Here is a 24,982-nt window from a genome sequence, read left to right as displayed (position 1 = left end):
GAAATCTGATCTTGTACCTGCCTGCCATGACCCCTAATCAAGTGGCTAAGTAGATCTAAAAAGTACAATGCAAAGGAAGCCCATTATAACAAGTCATTCAGTCCCATATACAAGCTCAGAAAATCCTTTTTATTATTATTTTAACGGTAAAAATTCTGCCAGTGGGTTGACATGGTTCCATTATTTTTAAATGCACTTTCAGAAATTACATGAAATTTTTCGAAATGTGTCAGTAGCTTTGAGCTCGATAAAATGAAACTTGACTGAAGAAAACTGATTTGCACTGGCATTGTTTTTTATCACTTGCAGCTATATTAAATGCATATTTTCAAGCGGATGGTTGAGGGTGACACTTTGTAATAAGCCTGTTTTCTCTGAGACTTATCCTATAGCTCAATCAGTAACTACAGGACTCTGTTGCTACTGATGGAGCTATCTGATATGTCTAGAGCCACAGTGAGACATATCAGTGTAGCAATGACTCATGCTGCATCTAGTTGGTATACTGTATCTGTTAAACCGAGGCAGTAGATGCTGGTGATACCTGTGGAACCTGAAAGCTTAGGGACTTTACGTCTGTGGGTGGAGAGTTGTTAGTCATTCCCTGCTGATGATGAGTGTGCCTCCCCTGCTGCATTCTCCAGTCAAGAGAAAATTGTGTCCTCTGAGTGAGAAGAGTCTATATGGGAGGATGTGCCATATTGCTTCAGGCAGTGCTGCTGCTGCTGCTCAGTCTGTAGGCCAGAAGGACAAAATATATTTCACTGACGTTCGTTTTGTGACCACCATCGTCACAAACGATCCGTCTGTGGTTTTGAGGCCAGAGATCGGTTAAACAGTCGTCTCAAGACGACGATGCAAAAAGGAAAGTACCACTTCGTCATGTTTCCAGGAAGAATACCTGTCAAATTGTGCTTTTTTTTTTTTTTTTTTTCAAGAGGTGTTACCTGCTAGAGCCACGACAGGATGTGGTGAGTCGAGTGACTCAAAAGGAGGGAGGGTGTAGACAGGGGGGCCTTTTGTAACAAGGCCTGTGTAATTTATGGTCCCTGTAGCATTCTATCTCTGTGTTCCCAGGCTTGCTGGACCAAGGAGCTGTCAGTCACATGGCGCCTGATGAAAGAGAGGCCACTGCTTGACAGCTCTGATGACACAAAAACAGTTTGCAATTTTCCAGAGAAAGCAGCCATCTCTGCACCGGAATGCAACCGCAGTGTAACAAAGATGCACCCCCGAACAAAGAATAATGACAGTGGACGTTTTCTTTTGTTGTGATTTTTTTTTTTTTTTTTTTTTTTTTAAGCTATATTGTTATCTGTGCCCCTGTAAGATTGGATCTCAAGTCACATGATTTTGGCAGTGAATTTTTTTGCTCTATAGTAGCGACTTTTCTCTAATACCCTGTGGAAAAGCTGTGTTTGAGCCTGTGAATCGGTCTCCTTACTGTGTGTGTGTGGATGTGAGTGGGAACGGAGAGGGGACGGACAGGGGAGAAGGGCAGCACAGCGAGATGGGAACCTTCGATGGTCATAGGGGTCAACCTTCCAAGCCCCCTGGTGCTGTGGGAACATCTGCTTTCTCTGTACTGACATGACAAGATTCTTTATATAGCAATGTACCAGCGAAGGGCAAAGACAGGGATGTTTTGCTCTTGCACAGACCATGGGAATCAATAGGAGGCTATGAATGGCGTTATTAAAAACAAGGAAGCGGCTGTTCCAGTCCTGTCGCTTTCCTTCCTTCCTCAACCAGTCAGGTGACTCAGATTAGTCTGACAGCTAATAATTTAAGATAAACGGGTGCCCTTTCCTGTAATCTCACTTCAGTGTCAACATGGAACCATCACTTCCCCTTGCTGTAAATGGATGTTGAAATTATGAATATAAACAGAGTTAGCCAGAATACATATTTTTAATAGGCAGAGAAAATACTGTTCAGAGGAAGAAAAACACCAAAAATAAATTTCTGTCGTACATCAATGCCCCTCACACAACGAAGGAAGTTCACTAGTACATCAAAAAAGGAACAAAACGTCACAAATCTACATCTGGATGACCCCTGTGGAGAGGTTCGATGGACACTGTAGCACAGTCAAAAGCACGGCACAGCCCAGGTGTTATTAAAGCAGAGCATGATGGCCTTCTGTAAGCACAACCGAGGCATTCCTTGGTTCTCCGCACAACGAAAGCGCATGGAGACAAGAGAGCCAGGTGGCACGGTAGTGAGGAGGGCAGAGTAGCTCTTTTTTGTTTCTCTCACAACAGGCTGGTGCCCACTGAGTCCATGTCAGCGCTTCATGAAAGACCAATTCAGGCAATCCTGATGTGTCAAAGTGAATAACCTCAGCAAACGAGTGGTACAAGAGGATAAAATCTACAAAGAAGACCGGTCTTATGAATAAAGAGAAAGCTAGAAAGATGCTTAACCAAACATTGAGGGCGGCCTTGGCAAAGAACAGAGCCTCAGCCTTGTGATTAAAATCTCCTGAAAGAGAAAAGGGAAGGCAGCTCGGGTCAGCTTTTGGCAGCTTGTTCTAACCGGAGCTCGGTGGACTCGGTGGTTACAGATATAGGACCTTTTCTTTTTCCCATGTGAAACGCTGGCCATTTCGAAGCAGCCCCGTTTTGACTCCAACACGCACACACATGCACACGAGAAGGCACGCATACAGACATGTACACACACAGTCCCTGCAGACATACACACTTTCAACGGGACACAATCACACATTTAAACAAACATGCAGACTTATACAAAAGCAGAACTTTACAAAGTCATGCAGATGGAATGTTTTGATATTTCTGTCGTTGAGTCTGACTCAAATGTGTTAGGCTGGCCTGAAGCCTATTTTAACATAAAAAAAAAAAAAAAAAGACTAATGGAGAACTAATTTTAATTTAGGCCAACGTAACAGTCTGGAATCTGCTCCTGATTTGGGAAACCAACTACATCAGTCGTCTGATGTGGAAAGCAAGAGAGAAGGGGCTTTATATGGCTTAATGGAGTTCAGAAATAATGCTGTTCTCTTCACATCTCTAACAAGCGTTGTAGATGTGAATCTGATCCTGTCCCTTAACAAGGTAGCCTGATGGACACCTAGTTATGTAAGACCTCTAAAAATGTCAAGGCGTTTCACGTTTCCTTTAAACACAGTTCCTGAGTACCATCACTTTGGGACGAGCCATGTCAATTCAAAGCAGAACTGATTTCGAAGTATAATAAAACAGTTTTGTTGTTTACTAGATGATTCTAAGTAATTTTATACAACCAAGTCACAAATCACTATATTCATTTAAAATGATAATCATGGTTTTGCCCTTGAGTATCAGTGCTTTCTATAGCAGCTCACAATTGGTTTGAGTATACGATCATGAAGAATGATCCGATTCAGAAAGGTCGCACTCTCTCTGATTGGCTTCCATCTGCTCCGTAAATCTAGACTAATTTAATATAGGACATAATCATGAATTGTGCATGTCTTAATTCTACAAACACAATGATGTAAACTGAAGAACGACGGTGGCAGATGCTCATCCATGTTCTGGCAGTGCGAGACACTGTGATCAGACAGTCCAGACACGAACTGCATCACGTCACGTTGCTGTGCAGCCAGTCGAGAGCAGGATGCGAGGAGGTGGCCGTCGCCCTTCGATCAGGCTCACAGGTTCTCGTTGGTGTCGTGATGGCACTGGCTGTCGGACTGCGGCTTCAGGAAGGGCAGCTCCTCCCCGCAGTCCTGCAGCTTCAGGACCCGACTGCTCAGGTCCAAGCAGCACTGTGTGGAGACACATGGGCGAAACGTCATGAATTATTCCACTACATAACCTAATTTCTCTGATTTAGGTCTGCCCTCCAGTCTTGGTTACGTTCTTTATTTTTGTGTTTAAAAAAAATTTGGTGATTATTTTTCTCCCCCGGGCTTAAGATTCCACTTCATGATGCCTAAAATAACGCCTGAGTGGGCAAGCTCAAATCTGCCTTCCCCCAGTAATATGGCACTTGAGTTCAAAAGTAATGTGAGGAACAGTGTCTCTCTAAAGGCCATCCCATTAGCTAAAGGATCATGCCTGTGACTTTGCACATTTACCCTTTTTTTAGTCTACAAAATGTATGAATTTCACATTCCTGCTAATGTTTTCCCAAAGCACTGGTTGTATTTTAGAACTCTTATATCATTTGCCATTCATTTCTATTCATTCCACTACGATATGAAAACAAACTTTCAGAGACTTCAAACTTTCGTCACAACGGTATTCCAGCGCTGTGATAAAGTTGTCCACATTAGTTTTCCTAAAAGCAGCAGCACTGTTGTGACACGGTCCCTCTGCCAGAAAATAGTCCTTGGGGAGTTCTGTGGCTTATGTACTGTATATTGACTTTGTCGGCCGCAGAAGAAGAAGATTATATGGTGGGTGTTTCAACCAAAAAGTCAAATGTGACAATCAAGGGATTTCATGTTAAATCTTTGGTGCCCCCCGCATGATTTGCAGAATGGTTTGTTGCAATGTAAAATGTGGGCTAAGCATAGTGAATAAGCCAAACATTCAAAACCAGGACAGCGCTTATCAAACCAAACTGCTCACAAACTGTTGGTGCAGCATCGCTTGACTGTCTGTTTTTTTTTTACGAGACATTAGCAACACAAACACCCAGTTCCACTGAAATTCAGATGTCAGATTTAACACCTCGACTTAACTCGAGGTGTTGCTTCTGTTTCTGTTCTATAACACCGGTAGATGTAATCTTCCCCATATGGCTATCTCTGAGGAGTCATACAGTAGGTGAGAGCAATAATATGTTTGTTTGCAGTTCATTTCAACAACATTTCAAGAAGACTCAGAATTTTTTTTTATTTTATTTTATTTTTTTTTTTTTGGCCAAGATCAAACTGAATTACCAGATTGCTTATGAAATTTTGCAGACAGCTGAACCCAGTGGTGTGCTTTGACGGAAATTGAGTCTTATATTACAAAGTCCTCGAGGGCTGCTTTACATAATTATAGATCATGTTCCCCTCATACCCTCAAGTACCACTCTAATTAGATTTTTGGGAGGATAACCAGATGCAGCACGATTGTAATCCTGGATTTTGTTGTTTCTCTTCTTGGTATTTTGTCTTCTTTCAGAGAAGAGAGCGCACTTCACTCATGAGCACGTGACATCGTCTTTTCAGTGGATTTGAATTAGAGTTTTGATGGTTTGAAATTTAATGACTGTGGTGCTGAACTGACCTACATTCTGCCTTATCTAGGCCTCACCTGCAGAGCAAGCAGCACACAGAGATCATACCACTAAAATAACACCACCCAACCTTTTACCCATTTTCTGTGAGGTATTAAAAGATGTGTATGCATTTCAGTTTCCTAACCTCTTATGTTCACCATATAGCTGACATCTGTCTCTGCTTGTCTGAAACCACTTTTCACATTTCAAGTTAGCGGGCAAATGAGGGGGATCTCAGTCTTTGATAAACCCGTTCAAAAATTCATGATAAGGCATGCAACATATTTGCAAAGCTAATGGCCTCACTTTGAGTTCCAGCAGAGTCTGAAGACCCAGGCACAGCTCAAACGCCTCATCCTCTGAAAGTGGAAAAAAAAAAAGAGGAAAGAGAGAGATAAGGAGAGAAGGATAGGATAGGAGAGAAAGAAAGAAACTGAATTTTGAACTGCATTAGGAAAGCCATGCTGATTTCCATTCATTAACACCCCCAAATGAACACGCATAAATTAGCCTTAATATAACTTATCAACACAGCTGATTTTTTTTTTTTCATCTTCTATTGCTGAGAGCTGCTGGGTGCACGTATAATACAAATATATTTTACTTGTGAGGGTGGGTGTGAGTTTTGTAACTTTGCAGAGAGTTTTGCAGGAAGTTTGGCTTTTTGTGGAGTTGTGGCCATGACAGGATTAGGTGCTAGGCTTGGGGATCAAATTTGAGTGGTCATGTACTGGCTGAGGATGGATTAGTGGTTAGAGAGTAAATTGGTATATATCACGTGACATATGTCTGTTTGGATACTAAAATCACTGATTGATACTGTAGAAAGTTGATTCACTCTCAAAAAAAACAACAAAAAAAAAAAACATCAATTCCTTCCTAGCAAATGTAGAAGCTTTCCTGAACTGGCTATAGATTTAATTAGACTGTATTTCAGCAACTGTTGTGAAAAGCAGTGAAACAGATATTTCTTAATGTGAAAATGTCACAGGTCGTTACTCTAATATTTTCTCGTCTCTGTGGCTGTTCCTTGATTTCATGGTCATGGAGGGTTGTGTTGTCTGAATACTGAAGTCAACAGACAAGCACGAATCCAAAGCAGACCATCCTCTAAGGGCAGTCGTGCATAAATGACACAGCAGAAGAGCAACACTTGTCCCTGTCTGAAAAATGCAGGCACAGATACATGGCTGTACAATGGTTTGCTTGTATTTTCTGCTGGAGCTGCTGTCCTGATATTGCTCAGGGAGTGTTGTGTTTCCATGATTGGAAATTAACCAGCACCATTTGTGAGTGCCATTTGTGACTGCTTGTATTATTACTGCTCAAGTGTTGAGTTTTGAACCGAGAAATCCAAACCACCATCACTTTTGCTTGCGCTACATAAAATTGATGTTCTCCTGTGGTGTTCTTTTCAGTCAGCTCACCAGCGTTATATTGTATTTCAGTATTCTTACCTTTGACATAGGCTGAACATTGGACCCGCTGTCTGCCCAGTTGCAGCTGCAGACCCGTCACGGAACCAGTCAGACCACATGGGGAACTGTCCTGACTGGGCACCAGTCTGTTAATACACACATATATAGACACATACATGCAAATAATAAAAGGCCTAATACATAATACTAAAAATAATTTAAAAAAAAAAAAAAAAAAAAAAAAAAAAAAAAACATACTGAGGGCCTCAGAGTGTCAGCTGAGCCCTTTTGGCCTTTAGGCCCATACAAACCTAAACATAAGGAGAACAGAGAGGTCAGGGCCCCTAGTTCTCAGGGATGACCAGCCTGAGAAGCTAATGCTGGACATCAGTACTATCTTACATCACTTGTTACTTATTTTCATACACTTGCTTTCATCAGTGTCTTTTATCCAGCTCTTTTACCATTAGGATATTGTTTTTGCCCTTTTACGTTTTTATGTAGGGCTGACTTCTTCTTTTCTATGACTTCTTTGTTTTATCTTCTGAGGTTGATATTTGCTTTCATTGATTGTCAGAGCAAAATATGCAATTTGTAACTTCTGTTTTAACAGTTTTAAAAGGTAGCATGTATGCAGACATGCAGTGTGTGTGTGTTCATTGCAGAAGTGAGATGTTTCTTACCCCAGCCTCCGGCAGCAGGAGGTGGAGATGTGGTTGTGTTGGCTGCCAGTGTTGATGGATGCCTTGACTTCAGTTTCACAGCACTGTTGGGAAAACAGAGGGGATTTTCAGCACCACAACACAGCGTGATTTTCCATTTCAGACTGGCATAGCCACATGCAAGAGGAAAACAGTCGCCGCAGTACATTAATGCAGCTCTGGGGAGCCTTTAAGAAGAGAGCCATTGATCTGCTTTTCCTAGTGAATAAGCTACAACAGCTTTATTGGCATTTGCCAGCCACATGCTTGTGAAACTGACAAACTGAAATATAAAGTCCAATTCAATAGCTAATCATCTCTACACAAACAAAACTAGAGCCCTGGTACTTTATTAGGAAGTACTTTCCAAGCAGTTCCTTGGGAAGACTTTCAAGTGTTATTTTGTGTTTGTCACTTGATCTGCATTGATTCCCTGTTGGAATGAATCAGTGTTAAGCCACAGCTCTTCTGTTAAATAATGCAGGATTTTGGCTGAACAGTCTCCGAGTTAAAGATAAAGCTAATAGCAAACCAACAAAGCCTGCCTGTATGGCATTACAGGTCACAGAAAACCTTCAGTCATGCACTGATGAGTTCTTTTCGATCATTAGCTCACCCATTAAGCTCATGTTGCTGTTAGATTTTCCATTAAGGTGCTGATTCCACAACAACATATATATAGCGCATCCTGATTCTTGACATCCTCTCTAAACTTGCAGCATCTTGAATGTCTCACTAGAGCATGAAATATTAACCCGACCATCCATGTGTGATGCTTTAAAGTTAGCAGCCGACCAAAACAGCTCCACACTGAAGATTAAACCACATGTGAGCACAGTGTGATCTGTAGCAACACGCATGATGCATTTGCTGCAAGCCCTAATTCCTTATGACGTTTTGCTTGCTCTGCACCTCACAGTTCCTCTGCTGCCTGCAGAACACTTCATGTCACACATTGCAACAAATTCTAATGTAATGACGACTGTTGTTTATAAAGTTGGAGTTTTCGGTAGCAACTCTCTCTGGACTCTCTCTCTCGGCAGATGTCATGCCACCCATCCACCTGTGGGTAAACATGTTTTTGGAACAACACAACCTTTTGGGAGGATCAAAAATGTATTTGTGGCATATGGTGGCTCTGCATGCATGTGAAATGAGCAGTATGCTGGCAACACCCCCTCACTGTCACGTCTGTATAAATGTGACGTTGTTCTGTTATCAAATGTAAACACAATCCAGCAGCACTGTTCATTGTCCTGAATTACTCTATTTTTGTTTTCACATATATTCCTTCAGATAATATTCCTGTGTTTAATTTAGTTAAAATATGAATTAATGGAATGAATGAAAACTAACTCTTCTCAGGCACAACAGTCAAAACACTGGACTGTCATTGACTGATGGGCTTTTTTGGATTTTAACTTTAAGTTCAACCACACAAAATCAATGAAACATCTTTGATCATGCATATAATCAAAGAATTCCTCAAATAGGTCTCCCCTGTGTTTACTGAGCTCACCAGTGTGTTGCAATACTGCCGCAGTCCATCCTGAAACACCCACCATGGTTCCAGAGAAATGTCAACACATCTGCCATTTACTGCTGTCTCTGTACAAATCATAGCTTATCCGCCTGACCCAAAGATGTTTTCTCACTTGGAACAAACACCATGACTTCCAGCCACCATGACCGTATCACATGTCTTGTTTTGATCCTGCACACTGTCTATGGGCTGAGCTAAGCCCCTTTGTCCCCACAGGCACACACGCTTATCAGCAGGCCCACAAACATGTTCCTTTGTCTCAGTTTCACTGGTGCAGAAATCCCTCTCACTACCTGAAGTTTAAAAATAGCTCCAGAATGACTAACCAAAGAGCGCTTTGCATTTAATAAGTTGATGGAAAAAAATCTGAGCAAAGCACAATGACTAATAGGAGAAAATGCTGAATCCTCTGGGAAGTGTTCAGTGGACCGCTGATTCTACACGCCTAGATTACACACACAAGCTGTGCTACATATTTCAAACCGTTGAGAAAAGGTGTTGTTTGATCATTGTATTGATTTCTTGCAAAGGATAAAAAATGGCTTTAGATGTCACACATGGCTGCAATTGTCCCCTGTTTGAATCCAAAAGGTTGAAGTATTAAGCACATAACAGCTTGACATGTAAGCCAATCTACCTATATTGATCTACTCTACAATGTTTTTAGCCCTGTATCAGATACATCTTGAACTTCCTCATTCTTCAGTTAGATATTATAGATAACGCCTCTGAAAACTGATGCATTTGCACCAATAAAGAGCTGGGGACAAGATGAAAACAACACAGAAAAAAGATCATTAGTAAACAGTGTGTTTTAGAGCATCAGTGCTGCCTGACTCCTTAATCTCCAGTCAACACCTGCACATGCGTTGGGTACATTGAGCGGGATCAATATATCATCGATCTAATGATCAACAGTCCAGTATAATCAACATTAAGTGAAAATAGCGATCCATATCGTCATCTTAGAGATACGCTGGTAACACTTTACAATAAGAGTACAACAATTAACGTTAGTTAACATTAGACAATGCCGTAATGGTTAATTAACTGTTAGTTAATGATTATTATGGCATTGACTAATGTTTATAATATCTACAATAACCCTTAAATAACATATAAATTAATACCTTAGCATGAACAGCATTAGTACATGATTCTTAGACACATTAGTTAATGGTTAGTTAACTGTTACTTAATGTTTATTACCTGTTACTTAATGTTTATTACGGCATCAACTAACATTAATTGTTGTACTCTTATTGTAAAGTGTTACCGATACGCTTTTATTTTGAAATTCCAATGGCACCATTTCCATCCAAGCATACCGCCTTCGTAAACATCCAAATAGCACGAGCACCAGGCAGATAATGGCAGCCAGGAAAAAGGTAATAACCTATATTTACTCAACTGACAAATCCCAAGCCATATGCAAACAATGTCGGTATGAGATAAAATGCTCTGGAAACCTGACAAACCTGGCCGAGCACCTAAAACACAATCACAGCATTGTAGTGTAACTGATTGTGTTGAATGGACATGTGGTATTGTCTCTTATTGATCGTGAATGAATTGAATTGAAGTCGTATTGTTGCTGACTTTGTGAAATCGGCAAACATTTTATCACTGTCCAAAGAATCGACATAATATCGTATCATGATGAACCTTTTGGGCTGTCATTGCTTTAACCAACTTTGACTTCAAATTTGAGCGCAGGTGATCAGAAGCACGGTGTTGCCTGACTGGTGGCTAGATGTTTGAATCCGCTGTGGATGGACTGAGTCAGTGGTGGAGAATTTAGTCTGAATTCTCAGCTCTTAGTCACTGGAATGAGAAGCGTGTGTGACAGAGGCAGCCGTGGGGAGGGCGACTCCAGATGACAGCCATTAAGACCTAATGACTGTCAGAAGGCTAGTAAGACAAGAGAGCACATAACATGATGAGTCACTGGGAGAAGAAGAATGGTGCCATCTTCCAGTCATTTCTTGTTTTTGGGCCATTGCTTCATGCAAATGATGAGCCTTCTCTGCAACAGCCTACTACACTTGTTGAAATTATGTTGATGCATGAATTTCTTGCTGTAGCTCAAAACCTATCTGTACATTCCCCTTAGCATGACTCAATCACGTTTTGTTTTGATCCTGCCAGACGCCACGAGGCTCTGACGAGTTTTGGAAGTGCTATAAGAAGAAGACAATAAATGATGAGTAGAGACTATGAGTCACTGGAGGCAGAACGCTGAGGTTTTCTATTCCTGTCTTGGTTTTAGTTTTTATACAACAGTGGAAAGCGGCAAACCACCGAGTGTGAGCTGAGAGTGACAGGGCCAGTCCCTGCAGTACAGTACCTTGCACTGAATGAGAAGGGCGGTGAGGGGGGTCAGGCTCCCCGTGCCCTCGCTCTTCTCAGCTATCTGTCTGGCCCCGGCTTCGCTGCTGTCATCCTCCTCGTCCGACCGCAGGCTCCTCTCGCTTTCCTCCGGAGACTCCCTCTCCTCTGTGGAGTCGTCAGCCGTGCTCTCGCTCTTCTCCTCGGCGTCGGCGGCTCCATCCTTGTTGTCCGCCAGTGGGGAGCGAACCCTGGCGCTGGGGTCCCGGGCCTCCCCTCGCAGCCGCGTGATGTTGCCCTCCAAGAGACGGCGCTGGACGATGCTATGAGGTTGCTAGACACAAAGGTTATGGAACATAGGTTGAGTGATGATACTGATACTTTTTGAACTGAGGATAACTGACATTTTGTGCACACATTCAATATCTTTAAATCCCCCTAAAAAAAAAAAAAGAAACAAATAAAAATAGTATGAATTGTTTGCCCCCTGAATATTAGCTATTCTTATCAGGATGGAAAAGCCTCTGAAATATTTAGACCATGGAATGCCAAAGGCAAGGATTATAATAATATTTTAAAATATGTATATTCATCAATACATTTGCATGAATTATAATCACAATTTTAGGGGAATCCCATCCATAGCTGTGGAAGCTTTTTCCTATCTTGGGACAGTTTTTAGATTTTTTCTAGTAATAGCTGTCTTGTTTGTTTGTGTGTGTGTTTGTTTGTTTGATTGATTACCTGTTTATTTATTTATTGCCAAGTCATCGGATTCAACATTAGTCCTAAAAAAAACAATATCGCTCAAAACCTAACAGACAACCAGTGTAATATTTTACAGTAATAAAATCAATCACACTGCATCACATCAGAGACTCCCATGAATGGCGACAATCCAGTTTTTAGTTTTTTGGCATACCCAAAACCTGATATATTGGTCTTACCCAAGTATTAAAGTTTAATTCTGGGCAGTGAAAACTTGGGATCTGGGAACTTACACACCACCTCAGTAGGTTATTCAGACGGAAATTGGTTTATTAAAGCCACCCTAAACTGCTAAGCCTTACTGCACAGTGTCAAAGAAAGTCCCTTTGTTACAATTGAGCTCTACAGTTTTTAATACCAATATGGTTGCTTCGCCTGGTTTCCATCATTTTCACAACAATATGTAGCCACCAGCTAAGCTGGGTGGTCTTCTGTGCTACATCAAAAGTAAATTATATTTGAGCTGCCTGTACCTCTGTAATCAAATTGTTCACAAGTGCAGAAGGTCGGGGGTGGCCAGCTGCAGACGTTCACAGCTGTATTGTAAGAGGCCAACAGGCTTTGAAGTGAGAGCCACCAACCAAACACACAAAGCATTTCCTCACAACGTTCTTTGAATACTGCACACCACAGTGCACAGTGCCATCACCTTATTTCACCAGTACACAGGATATGCCCAAATGAATGAACTGACATTGTACTTACAATATAAAAACTACTTTTGAGTTTTGTAAGTCAGTGTACTTACAAAATCAGGTCATTTTAATTTTTTTTTTTTTTTTTTTTTTTTTGGAGTGACCAGTTATAGCAACACAAATACCAAGGTAAATTTTACTTTGTTAAGTATTTTCTCTTTTTTGCCTTAGAGGATGAAATAATGAGTCACACCATTTGAAGAGACGAGAACCCTGAAGGGTTGTGTTTAAAAAGCTAATCCACAGTATTTGAAACCACAAAAAGACTGTAGAAATAAGTGACCAAACCTACAGGCCATTTGGTGCTTCAACTGGTAAATATTCATGTAACACCTAAGATTTGTGCTCAGGGTGGTTCATGGGGTGTCAATCATTTGTATTGCAAACAAGTGAAAGCGATCTCACTTGACCTCTTTGTATGTATTCATTCTGGGAAAGTTCATTGAACATGCATGCTCTTTTTCAACAACTATGCTGATGATGACCGCAACATTCAGCTCCTGATTGGCTGTCCGTATGCTGGGTCCATGTCACCTTGCCCTCTAGTTTCCCTCCATATGATTATAATTACTGGCACAAAAGATATTTTCAAATGCACAGCATAATTAGACCTCTTGAGGTGCACAACACAAATGAGTGAAAATCTCTCTTTAAGGTTATTCTACTACAGAAAGGTAAACAAACAAATTCATGCACACATAATAGATCATGAAATGAAGCGTTGGAATTGGTTTTGCATTTAGATTAGAGATCCAAAGTTGCCACTTTTCAAATGCAAAAAAAAAAAAAAAAAATTAGGACAGTTTGTTTTTATGTTTGCTTGTTACTCGGGGCCTTTGGTATGGGATATTAGCTAGCCTGCATTTTAGCACGGTATCAACACTGGTATCAGCCGCTGTTTTAGCCTCTACTCCTGTGGGTGGAATCTCAGACTCAGAGGGCCTATCGCTGTCATCCAGCACCTTCATTTTCCTCACCCTTTTTGCATTGCTCCATCAAAAAGTCACTTCACCTACACTCGGACACTTTTCTAGAAATCGATGTGTCTGTCCACCTCATAATGTGGCTATTTGGAGGAAAACACAGCCTCTCCTCGGGTTTTTCACAACTGTTGTTATTGTGAGTCATGACAGTGATCTTCACACTGGAGAGGTCAGTCGAGGTTATTCTGGACAGCAATTTGAGTCCGGTGAAAAATGACCCAAGTCCGATGTCCACACATATTAGACAGCCTCGCACGAAAAGGTGGAGAATCATCAGATCTTGGGAGAAGGTAGCGGTTTGGTGAGTCGGAGCTCTGTGAGCTCTGTGAAACAGTCAGCATTTTGTTTTTACGCACGTGAACAATAACATGTTTGTAACAGTATGTAGAAAATGCGCTGTATTATGGCAGCAGTCTGCTCTGAAAGAATTGCATTGCATCACAAAGGGATTGGTAGATCAGAAACCGTGCCCTTGTATCCACTAGAGAATTCTACCCAACCGCTGTGATTGTGTGACTGTAACCCCTGTGAAAAGAAAGAATTGCACAGGGCAGACAAAATTGGATGGGAAAGATAGATACTCTGCTCCTCTGTACCTTCTTTTTTTTTTTTTTCAAATTACTGGCCATTGTTTGATGCTGACTTGGTTTGATTAATGTCCGCACAGCAATTCTGGAAACTGAACTTGAATAAAGAGGAGAACAATTTCAGTGGCCGGCTTGCAGTAAAACAGAGAGAGAGAGAGAGAGAGAGAAGCAGAGAGAAAGAAATGGAAAAAGGCCTGAGAGCCCAGAGGACCAGGACTTCATATCCTTCTGGTTATAATACTGTCATCCTGTGTGTGCCCATGTCTGCGCGTCTGTGTGTAATAGCTGTCATGTTCGAGTGACACTTTATTTCCGAGTTCCATCTGCGGACCTGCAGCTTGATGTCACACGGAGGTGTTAGACTGACCAGTCTAACACCTCCGTGTGACATCGAGGAGTCACTTCAGATGACCGGATTTTTCTCATCCTCCTCTCTGCATTATACCTTCTTTCTTACCATTGCCTCGACTCAGCAGAAAACATCTATTTTAGCAGATCTCGACATGAATGAATTCCATTTCGTTTTCAAAGGAGCATCACTTGATTTATAAATGATCTTGAAATTGAACTTTTTTTCACAGTATTGGCGTGAATTAGCAGGTAAACACAGATGATACTAATTACATGTTGTGTTTAAGTGAAGCAGAGGCTCTCCATTGAACAAGAATGCACAACACCAGGGCCCTGGCTCTCTCACCTAAATGAAACCAAACCTTAATGAATTAATTAGTACCACCGGTGTTTACCTGCTATTTCATGTCAAAATGGCTGCTGTGAAAAAGGTCTGTTGTGTCTGTATTTTAAGACAGGACAGAATAAGGAGGATCACTTCATTAATGCTGTCAGACAGCCCTCTGGCTTGATGCAAGAAAATTGAAACACTTTGATGTCCATTAGAGACAAGGGAAATTATCTCACTCCGCTGGCAGACTTTCCACTCTCTGAGCCAAATAAGGTTTGAGGAGTTGATACTAGACTTGTCCACACAGTATTAGGCTGCTCTCCATCAGACCTCAAGGTGCACAACCACGCTTTGGGACAATGCTTTAAACTAGTAATCGCTCCCTATGTCACGGAGTGTGATTCGCCCCTTTCCTTCCCGAGCTCCAGCTGTGGCTGAGCAGTGTTTAGCTGGATTATAAACAAGCAGCGATGATGGCTTCCTCTCCTCTGCTCTGCTCTCCTCTCTGCAGGAGCTCTCCCAGAATAGGACCCTTCACAATGAGCAGCTTGACATCCGCACCAATCAAATTCAATCAGCGAGTCCACTTTAGGCCAGACTGAGCTGTTGTTGCCATCGCTGCGATCTCCACATTGGCTCCTTCCTCTGGCCATGCTTCCCCCTCTCTCTCTCTCTCTCTCTCTCTCTTTCTCTCTCTCTCTCTGTTCGAACAATAAGCTGCGGATCAGTTGACCTTTCTCTCACCCCAGCCTCTATCAGCACCTCCTGTTTTGTCAAAGATCGTATTTGACGACAGAACCATTTCAACTCAGGTTCATGCCGCGGCCGGTCACAAGCTCTAGCATGCCCAGTAACAGCTCGATCCATTGTCTCATGATGAAAATAATTATGGCAATCAAGTGGCTAAATCACAGGTATTAACAGCAGTTGTCCCCTTGTTCAAGTGCCCAACACGCAGCGTGTTCAGGAAAATGCCCTCAGTATGCGAAAACATCAGGTGACTTGCTCCAGCTGCTGTTTCAATCAGTAATGGTGTGGAAAATACAGTTTGCGCGAGATCCCTTATCGAGTCTCACCACTCCATATCTATTTTTTTAAAATCCCCTGGGTAGGGAATAAAAAGGGGAAAAGCTTGTCAGGCTTTGACAGGTTGATGTGCACAATCAAATGAAGGGAGTAGTATGAAAACAGAGCAAGAACAAAGGAATAGAAAGAGAGTTTGATTGAGGCTTCTTGCTCTGAGAGCTGGTAATAGGGTTTTTAAATTTCACTGCCCATGGTTTCTCTGCTCTGTTCTCTCATCAGACTGGACGGAAGGAAACTCCGCAGATTGAATCTGACAGGCTATGGACACAATGTAATTTCTGCCATCTCTCCCTCTCATTTGTGATGGTGGGCATCTGTTGCTGCGGAGTCCGCATGGCCCCCGCCACTGCACCAGGGTCAGCTTGTGAGGAAATCATGTTAGCATGTAGATCCTCTGTTCGCAAACAAAAAGCCGCTGGCACATATGGCACGCAGACTTTTTACAGTTCAGGGGTGAATTGCCAGTCTAACACATTTGCTCTCTTTTTTTAAACGTGCGAGAGCAAAGAGCTAAACCGCACCGAGCCCCGAAATAATTTGTGATGTGTCCGTTTTTAGGTTTCACGGCACTTCTCATTGCAAAACTCTCACCTCATTCCACTTTCATCGCCTACTTGACAACAAGCTGAGAGCATTTGAAAGTCTTTGATCACATCATGATACCTGACAGAGCTACAGCAAGTGCTCTATGGATATGTTGGTCATCAAACATTATGCAGCCTTGCCTCATGCTTCATTCGGCAGTGCATTTTTGTTTTCATCAGTAAAGCAGATGAGGTGTAACCTGTGAGATTCAAGCCTAAACTCTTCCCTCATCTGCATCACACAACGTGAATATGGATAATATTGCTTTGAACACCCGTTGCTCCCTATTCAGAAGATGCTTCATAGATAATATTATGACAGTGAAATTAAACCTGGACAGTAATTCATCATGCTTAATAGAGAATGTGCGGCGATGATTTATTGTGCTCCTGTCGCCACCATCAATCTGTCGGTCTTTTATGAGTAATTGCTGTGCGCTTTTCTGTTATACCCAAAGCTCAACGTCAGCCACAACAACTATTACTCATTGTCATTCTGCAATAGGTGAACAATCATTATGCAGTTTAAGTTATTTATTTCAAGTGAGATATTTGTTAAACTGCCATAGTGATCCTTATTCATGCTGTTTTCATTTGCTCTTTGACAATATATTGAAGGATATATTCTCTTTTTATTGGATATTGTAGTTTGGGAAATTCAGGATAGAGCTGGTAGTTTAACTCACACACACACACACACGCACACTTTGTTCCTCTGTGTCCTTTAATACGTAGGCTGCTGCTGATTTTGCTGATATGCATCCTGTGGTGACCCCTGAACACTGACAGAGTGTTCCAGTCCAAACCGGTCTCCTGCCAGTGGGACAGAGAGACGAGCGTCAGAGTGTGACACGAGCAGTCCCGTCGTCGTGCCGCGTGTCTCCCCTCCCTCTCCCTCTCTCCCTCGCTTTTTCCTCTCTGTATTCCCCTCCCTTTCCCACACTCCGTTGGGCGAGATTAGAGGCTAATTGCCATGAGGACTAATTATCTGACTGCAACAGGCTCCTCTCCCTCTCATCCAGGCAGTCACGTGAGCTTTGTAATGCCCTCTTTCTCATTCTGATGGAGATCCCCAGCGGTCGCCTTCCTGTCACGTCGACCGGGAGGCTGCGGCAGCCGAGCCTCGGCTCCCCTCACCTCCACCTCCCTATCTCAGGCATCCACCCTCTCATCACTCCAACTCTCCCTTCATTTAATCCTATAAGCTCCTGTCACTAATATCGCTGGCCACCTGAACTTTGAACCTCACTTGTATGGGCAAAATTTGTGGGAGCAGATTTGCCTTTGACCATCAAATAACATTAGAGGGAAAATTGGTCTCAGAGGCTCCCCTGCATAACAAGATTAAATCTGGACTATAGGTTGCACCATCAAAGATTAGTTTAATTTAATTTTTATTTTTAATTGAACATCAGTTCTAATCAGAGTTTAGAAAAGTGGGTGAATGATTATATCCGGATTCAAAATTAAGCTTAGCACAACAGGGTTGCACAATTAAAAAAGTAATCCTGATTTAGTGAATGCAAGTGTAGTGATTTTAAATCAAGAGTTAGAGTTAAACTAAGTAATCAAATGAACATTTAAAGGCTGACTCACATGTTGTCAGAGCCTCAGTGAGAGAAAAAACTAGGTTCATCTGTATCTGACAATGAAAAAGGCAGCCACAGAGTTAACAGGGGCACACAGCAAATTAGCCGTGGCTCAGCAGACGTTCACATTTCTCTTTTGAGAAATAGGTTTGGCTGAATAAATGGAGCAGTAGATGACCAAATTATGGAAGATAAAATAACGCACAACAGCATCCTTAGAAAACAGACACTGTCTGGCAGAAACTGGCAAACTCTTTTGGATCAGCAGAAGTAAAGGAGTCCTTTAACTTTCTTTGATGAAAGTGTTCATTTTGCTGAAAAATGGAGCCATTTTAAAAGTTAAACCTCTTCAAGTCTAAGCTTAAAATTCATACCAGATTATAGTTTAAGTTAAAGTTTTGCCACAACAGGATTAAATTTAATCTAGGTTTAGAGAAGGCCTATAAAACTAAACTGGGATTGTAAGAAAGGTTTAAATTCAATCCTTAATTTTAGACCAGTTTGAAAGGTTGGTGCAACACAAATTTAGTCTGGTATAAAAATGAATCCTGGTTGGTGCAACCCGACATGACAAGTGCCACACATAATTCCAGTGGATGCTCATATGTTGCTTCCTCTCTCTCTGTGCTGCACTCTCCCCTCTGTTTTTTTAGCCGTTGTCCTCTGTTATTGGGCTTGTTTTGTCGTTGTTGTTGTCGGGTATTTTTAGCCTCCTGTCTTCCTACACGGCACTCGGAGCAGCTGAGGGAGTGTTGCCGCCCCTCCACGGCTCCAGATGACAGGGAGTGAGACAAGAGGTGGGGGGGGCTCAGGCTACCTCCCAGCCCACCTAATTGTCCCGCTGCTAATATTAAGCCTGTATCCACATCAGTTTAGCACAGCTTGTTTTGGACGAAACAAGCGCAGGAGGAAAATGCCAGCAGAATCCTGCGAGGCCAGCGATCACTTTGAGTGACAGTGTCACTTTGAAGCCCTATTCTGGCTTTTTGGAAGACTCAACACTTGACCTAGCTGGATTGAGATGCATAAGAACACAAAAACCTGTTCCAGAATAAGAAATACTTGCTCAAGTACTTTTTTGAAAGATAGCAGAGCACAGAGGTCTTTGAGTCCTTGAAATAATAGACTTGAGGTAATGTTTTTTTCAAGCAGATGCACAGCCTAGTGATGTACCTCCTCATTAGTATTTGCACAGAGGAAAGGCACTGCTAACTTTTCTTTCCTTGCTACAATGAATCTCACCCTCCAGCTTGAGGCACAGAGGATGATATGCATTCAAGCCCACAATGGAGCTCTGACCACACTAGCAAATACCTGGAGTCTCCCAATTAGACAGGCCCTCAGTTACTCACACGCACACACACAGGCACCAACACACACACACACATGCCAGTTTCCAGACTCACTCATCTGCAAAGACAGAGACAAGCAAATGAAAGAATAAGTCAGACTTGGGGAAATAGGAGGGAATGAGAAAGACTAGAGGAGAGAGGGCTTAGGGACGGCAGTGGAGGAGGACATGCAGCAGAGCCGAGCTGATTTTTTAGCAATAATTTGTACAAATCAACCAAATATCTATATTTGACCTTGTTCATGTCACAATTCTGGCAAAAATGAGATGGATTCAGCATTACCCCAGGTGTTTATTCTCATAATGACAGCGAAGCTTTTCAAAAACCATTTAGATAGTCAAGCAACACTTCAGCTCTCCAGAGAAACCCATATAAATGAAACTGGTAAAGCAGGATGAGGCAGGTTTCATTACACTGCCATTTCTGAGGCTGTTCAGGAAGAATAGATGGGAACCTCCACCATATCACAGATGGGGCGACGCTGATTAGCTGATATCTGATTTTTGATTACAAAAATTGGCCTGTTATTCCTGTCTGAGCCTGTGTGGAGACAAATTGGCAGAGAAGGGTACAGTGCATTGATTTGTTTTAGAGTAGCTTGGCCGAGCAAATGTGGAGCGCGTACAGTAGAAAACAACAAGGTTACACAATAACTCGGTCCAAGCTGAGCTCAGGTGTTCATGTGACTGGGCTCAGATGTTGCTCCCCCATCCCCTAATGCGTAACCCCACTCACATCCTCTCTTGTTTATTGTTCTTACATCCATACATCTGCCTACTCAAAGTCTTAAACTGGGTTGCATAATGCAAAACTGAGCCCTCCATCCTCCTTGGCCCCATCTCAAGCCGTCGCTTCCTCTCCTCCTTGCGCTTAAATGGTAGATTTTGCCCTTTTTTGTGCTACTGCTCCCTCTCTCTGCAGTGCAACATGGCTGGAGTGATGCTGGGGAGCGTGAGAGGACCCGAGGCTACACAGCAGCAAAACAAGTTCACTCTTATATAACAGGCTCCACTGTTGAATTACACACTGAGCACTGGGCAGCACAGGCCAGCCAGCAGAAATTAGGAGGAAGAGCGGGTTACAGTTAAAAGGTCTTGTGTGGCTTGGTGTGTGCCACTCTCACACAGAGAGAGACACTGTTTTATTGATTTTAGGGAAGGGTACTGGGTGGCAGGCCATTAAGAGAATTTTAATGAATTTCAAATTTATTCATGTGGATTAAAGGATCATGCCAGTGATTCTGAATGTTTGGCCCATTTCCTTCAATTTCCACATATTTTACATTACAACAAACCATTCTGCAAATCATACGGAGGCACTAAAGATTTCACATGAAATAACACCATTTTCAAATTTCCCTGGGACTATTTAACCTGGCGGAAGGAGTGTTTTACTCCACCCAATCTGAAGTCATCAAAACAGAACATTGCTGCTGCATTTAGGAAAACTAATGTGGACGACTTTATCACAGTGATGGAATAGTGGTGTGAGAGTTTGAAGCCTCTGAAAGTGCATTTTCATATCTTAGTGGAATGAATGGAAACCAGTGGCTGGAAAAATAACATCAGAGTTCTAAAATACGACTGCTTGCTTGGGGAAAAGATTTGTACATTTTTTTTAGATACTGTGCTAAACATGCAGAATCACTGGCATAGTCCTTTAAAACACAAGCAAAGTCACTGGGAATAAAAATCCAGACACTCATTTGTAGACACACAGCCTACATAGAAACAAATGGACCTGACAGCCTTATCCAGATGACACCGCCACACTAGTAGGGGCAGACAGGCTGCTGTTTGCCTGTCAGGGGGCTCGGCCATTCGGCTTTCCCTCCATGTCTATTCAAAGCCCTCGCTGGTTATGGTGGCTGTGTGCAGAGAAAATATGCGGGCATAGAGTTCCCAAGGCCATTACACCATGGAATATTATCTGTTACAGAGGCTGTGTATGTCATGCTGTGCTCCCGGTGGCCACTTCTGTTCCACAGATTGGATTTATGATAACTATTGAAGGAAATTTCATTCTCTCCTCAAAAAGAATGTAATTGGTGTTATCATAAGAAGGTTTTGCCCCTGCAGGAGATGTAGAATCAAGGGCTTTTTTGCACATTAGGCTCCTTTCATCTAATAGTTTTTGTGAATCTCATTACGACTACAACATTTTTGATACTGATACGCATTTATTGTATTATTGCATCCACCTCTGTTCACTAAGAGTCTATGGCTGTTATCACTGAGGTAAAAAAAAAAAAAAAAAAGTGGTTGCCTTTTTGAGGAATTCATTTCCAAGCCAAAAATGGGAGTATGTTTAGCTCCAGATCCTCACACTGCATATGCTGTGTGAATATTCTCAGGGAGGGTGGACCATACCCGTGAGGTTTGAATGCACACATGTGTCTGAGTGTTCACACTTTAAATAGCTAAGCTATCGTGCTCACACTTTGGGGTTGTGAATCAGATAACATGTCGGAAACAGGGGAAAACGGGGGGGCAAGCGGAAGGAGGAGCGGTACAGTATCTAACAGCAGATTACACGAGTGTGTTTGGAGCTGCGAGCGTTCTGGCAGATGTAAATACACGGCACAATAATCACAGGGCACACGGCTCTGGTGCCACCTCGCACTGCGAGAGGAGGTGCTGAGGTTCTGGAGGAGCCCTGGGGAATCCGGGAGGCCGCCGTCAAACCAGAACTGTGTCAGGAGAGGACGCCGGCGTAATGAAGTGTTAAGATTATTACAGGGAGCCCCAGCGTCCTCGGTGTGTCAGGGCTTTTAGTTTTGGAGCTGCTCCGGGACTGTGGCCTGCACTGAGGAGCGAGAGGGAAGAGGATGGAGACGTCCCGCAGAATATGGAGCACTGTCCTGCTCCAAAAACGGAAGTGCATCCCGTTTCTTAACGCCAAGATGTGCGTTTGCGTGATGTTGCAATGCCATCTCTCTAAGAGTCCCTGCAACTGTAAGGGTTTGACAAGACATCCCCTCGTCTGCATGCACAGCACAGGACTCTGAATCTTTCATGATCTTCCCAATCTCCTTTTCAAGGCTGCTGCTCGACACATCCTGCTTCAGCGCTTACAAGAAAACACGCTGACACTGATTCAAATAGCTTTTTAGGAGTCTAATCAACATTGCGCTGTTTACATCGAATATGCAACGCTTTTGTTGTGACAACACGGAGCATAATGGCTGTCGGAGATTATGTGGCAGTGGAGTAATTAAGGATGGCTTGCCTTCATTACTCACCAATGTACCTTGTGTCACTTCTCCCACACAAAGACGCACAACTTGTTCTTGCACATTGCAGATAACCATACAGTCACACAGAATTTCCTCTACAGCAGCTCCCAAGAATACAAACACAACCAGGCAGCTGGCACTGCACAGATAACAGCCTCTCCAGCCAAATGCCCAAATAAGCTCAGTTTTTATTATCTGATTTGCGCAAGGGACTCATTGAAATTCTCGACATGCAGTCAAAAGCAGACACCAACACATGTACGTTTTGGAGGATGTTTCCTCCCACTCACCAGGTCTTTGGATGTGCCCAGTCTTTTTAGCCCGTCCAGGGGCAGGAGGTCAGCCGAGTCCTTGTGTGTGAACTGGGTGGCCTGCTTCAGACGCCTCTGCTGGTGCAGGATGGCTTTGTCCCGGATTGCTAGTTCACCTTTCTTAGCCTCACTCATGGTCACACACTAAAGCAGGGTTGTTGTTTTTTTTTTTTTTTTTTGGGTTTGTATTTTTTACACTACTCGGAGGTTCGCCTTACCTAGCAGCGCTGGCAGCTCGCAGCAGCCAGGGCACAGCAAGAGAGAGTGAGTGGATCTCCGTGTACTGAGAGGAAGAGCTAAGCAGCAGCGCAGCACATAAACCCAGAAGGGCAGGTTTTAAGGGTTGAAGGCAGGGAGTAATAGTAGCTCAGCCCAGTGCAATGTATACGTCCTCTTTCAGGTCCTTAGAAATAGAGTAATCCCTCTCCTCCTGTAGTGGATTAGAGATTTTTTTGTCCCCTCTTCTACTGGGGCTGTGGTGCCCTTTCTGAAACGGTGCTGTCCTTCCGTTGGAGCTTGATGTGCTCTCTGTAGTCCTGGGCATGTATTTGTATCAGCGATGGTAGCAGCTATTGTCCTGCCGTGGATGCTGATGCTCCTCTGATGTAGGCATGCATCTCCCTCAGAATGTCAAGATGAGTCTGTGTGAGACAGTAGCACGGGTGTGACTATATGTGTGTGTGTGTGAGTGTGTGTGTGTGTGAGTATTTTCCCCTCCCCTCAGTGCAGTCTGTCCTTGGATCTCTCTCTCTCTCTTTCTCACTCTCTCTCTCTCTCACTATCACACACACACACACACACAGACACACACATCCCTGCTTTCAGGAGTGCACACTCTCCCCTTGAGCCCTCCTCTTTCTGTCACAGTCAACACACACTCACCTCAGGACACAGCACACATCATCCACATATTCTCGACGAATGCTCCGTAAAGAGAAGAGGGAAATCACAAAGGAGCAGACCGCGGGTTTGATACTAACCCTTTCCTCTCCACTCTCACTCTGTGCATACATATGAAGAGGAAGGGAACACAATGATTGAATTCGCAGCCCGGTCCCATGTGATCCCGTGGTCGGTGTGAGCTGACCCCACACAGAGGATCAATCTCAACCACTGATGGCTAGTATTGATTTCCACTGCCTCCCCTTGAATTACAGAACACAATTTCAGCCTCCCGTCCACACCACCAACCCCAGCTGTAAATACTACCCTCACATCCTCTACCTGTTGACACATTTTTGGCTGTGATGCAGTCTAAAATAGGTAATTGCAAATCAGATATTTCATTTGAGCATGGTGTATTTGAAGAATGCTTTTTTTTTTTTTTTTTCGGTTGGTGCAAGCAGAAAATACTCGCTCAGAAGATGTAACGCCAAGTGAAATATCTGGAATGGACAGCGTTGTTTCGAATATATAATGTTTCCATCGAGGAGGGAGTCCTTGTGAAGGTGAAGTGGAAAATATGACTCTTGAGTTGCGGCGTGTTCACAGGCATGCGCTGCCCCCTCCTGGCGGCCTCTCTGTACTCGTCCTCTGTCCTGACTCATCCGCAGCCTCTGCCTGAGACAGATCAGATCAGTGTTGAGCTCGGAAGTCAGCCTCCAGCATGCAGCCGATGGAATTAGAATGACATCTCGTTTCCATGGAGACACTGTAAACAGTTTTGAAAATGTGAAAAAGGAGACACGTGTTCAGTTTGAGTTTACTCAAATCAGACACTGCTTCATCTGCTCACATGGATTCCTGTCAGCCGCACACAGAGAGATATCTACTGAGGATGTCATTTTATGGGGCATCTAACCCTGGTTTCAACAATTCTGGTAAATATTTGAAAATCTAATATCTGATTATAGTCTAAATAGAAACTGCAGGGACTGTAGCAGGGGTGGAGGATTAC

The 24,982-nt window shown here is 42.9% G+C and overlaps 1 protein-coding gene across 1 annotated transcript; it reads right to left on the bottom strand.

Annotated features, from left to right (window-relative positions):
• Positions 1 to 2,132: 2,132 nt before the first annotated feature.
• Positions 2,133 to 23,754, bottom strand: nrip2 (nuclear receptor interacting protein 2). The gene is made up of 6 exons (XM_030046395.1): positions 23,065 to 23,754; positions 11,233 to 11,547; positions 7,325 to 7,407; positions 6,681 to 6,787; positions 5,530 to 5,582; positions 2,133 to 3,775 (listed from the first exon to the last, which is right to left on the bottom strand). The coding sequence occupies exons 1-6, from the start codon at positions 23,218 to 23,220 to the stop codon at positions 3,659 to 3,661; spliced, it is 831 nt and encodes a 276-aa protein (XP_029902255.1). The 5' UTR covers positions 23,221 to 23,754; the 3' UTR covers positions 2,133 to 3,658.
• Positions 23,755 to 24,982: the final 1,228 nt, after the last annotated feature.

The sequence above is a fragment of the Myripristis murdjan genome, chromosome 23 (assembly GCF_902150065.1).
Source record: "Myripristis murdjan chromosome 23, fMyrMur1.1, whole genome shotgun sequence".
Lineage (NCBI taxonomy): Eukaryota > Metazoa > Chordata > Actinopteri > Holocentriformes > Holocentridae > Myripristis > Myripristis murdjan.
Note: the sequence above shows the minus strand (reverse complement) of the source record. Positions and strands in the feature narration are given on the sequence as shown.

Coding starts and splice junctions, on each gene's coding strand:
- nrip2 (XM_030046395.1), bottom strand. CDS start 23,220: ATGAGTGAGGCTAAGAAAGGTGAACTAGCAATCCGGGACAAAGCCATC. Junction 5,583..6,680: donor ATGTTCAGCCTATGTCAAAG/GTAAGAATACTG, acceptor TTCCACTTTCAG/AGGATGAGGCGTTTGAGCTG. Junction 3,776..5,529: donor AGACTCTGCTGGAACTCAAA/GTGAGGCCATTA, acceptor GTCTCCACACAG/TGCTGCTTGGACCTGAGCAG.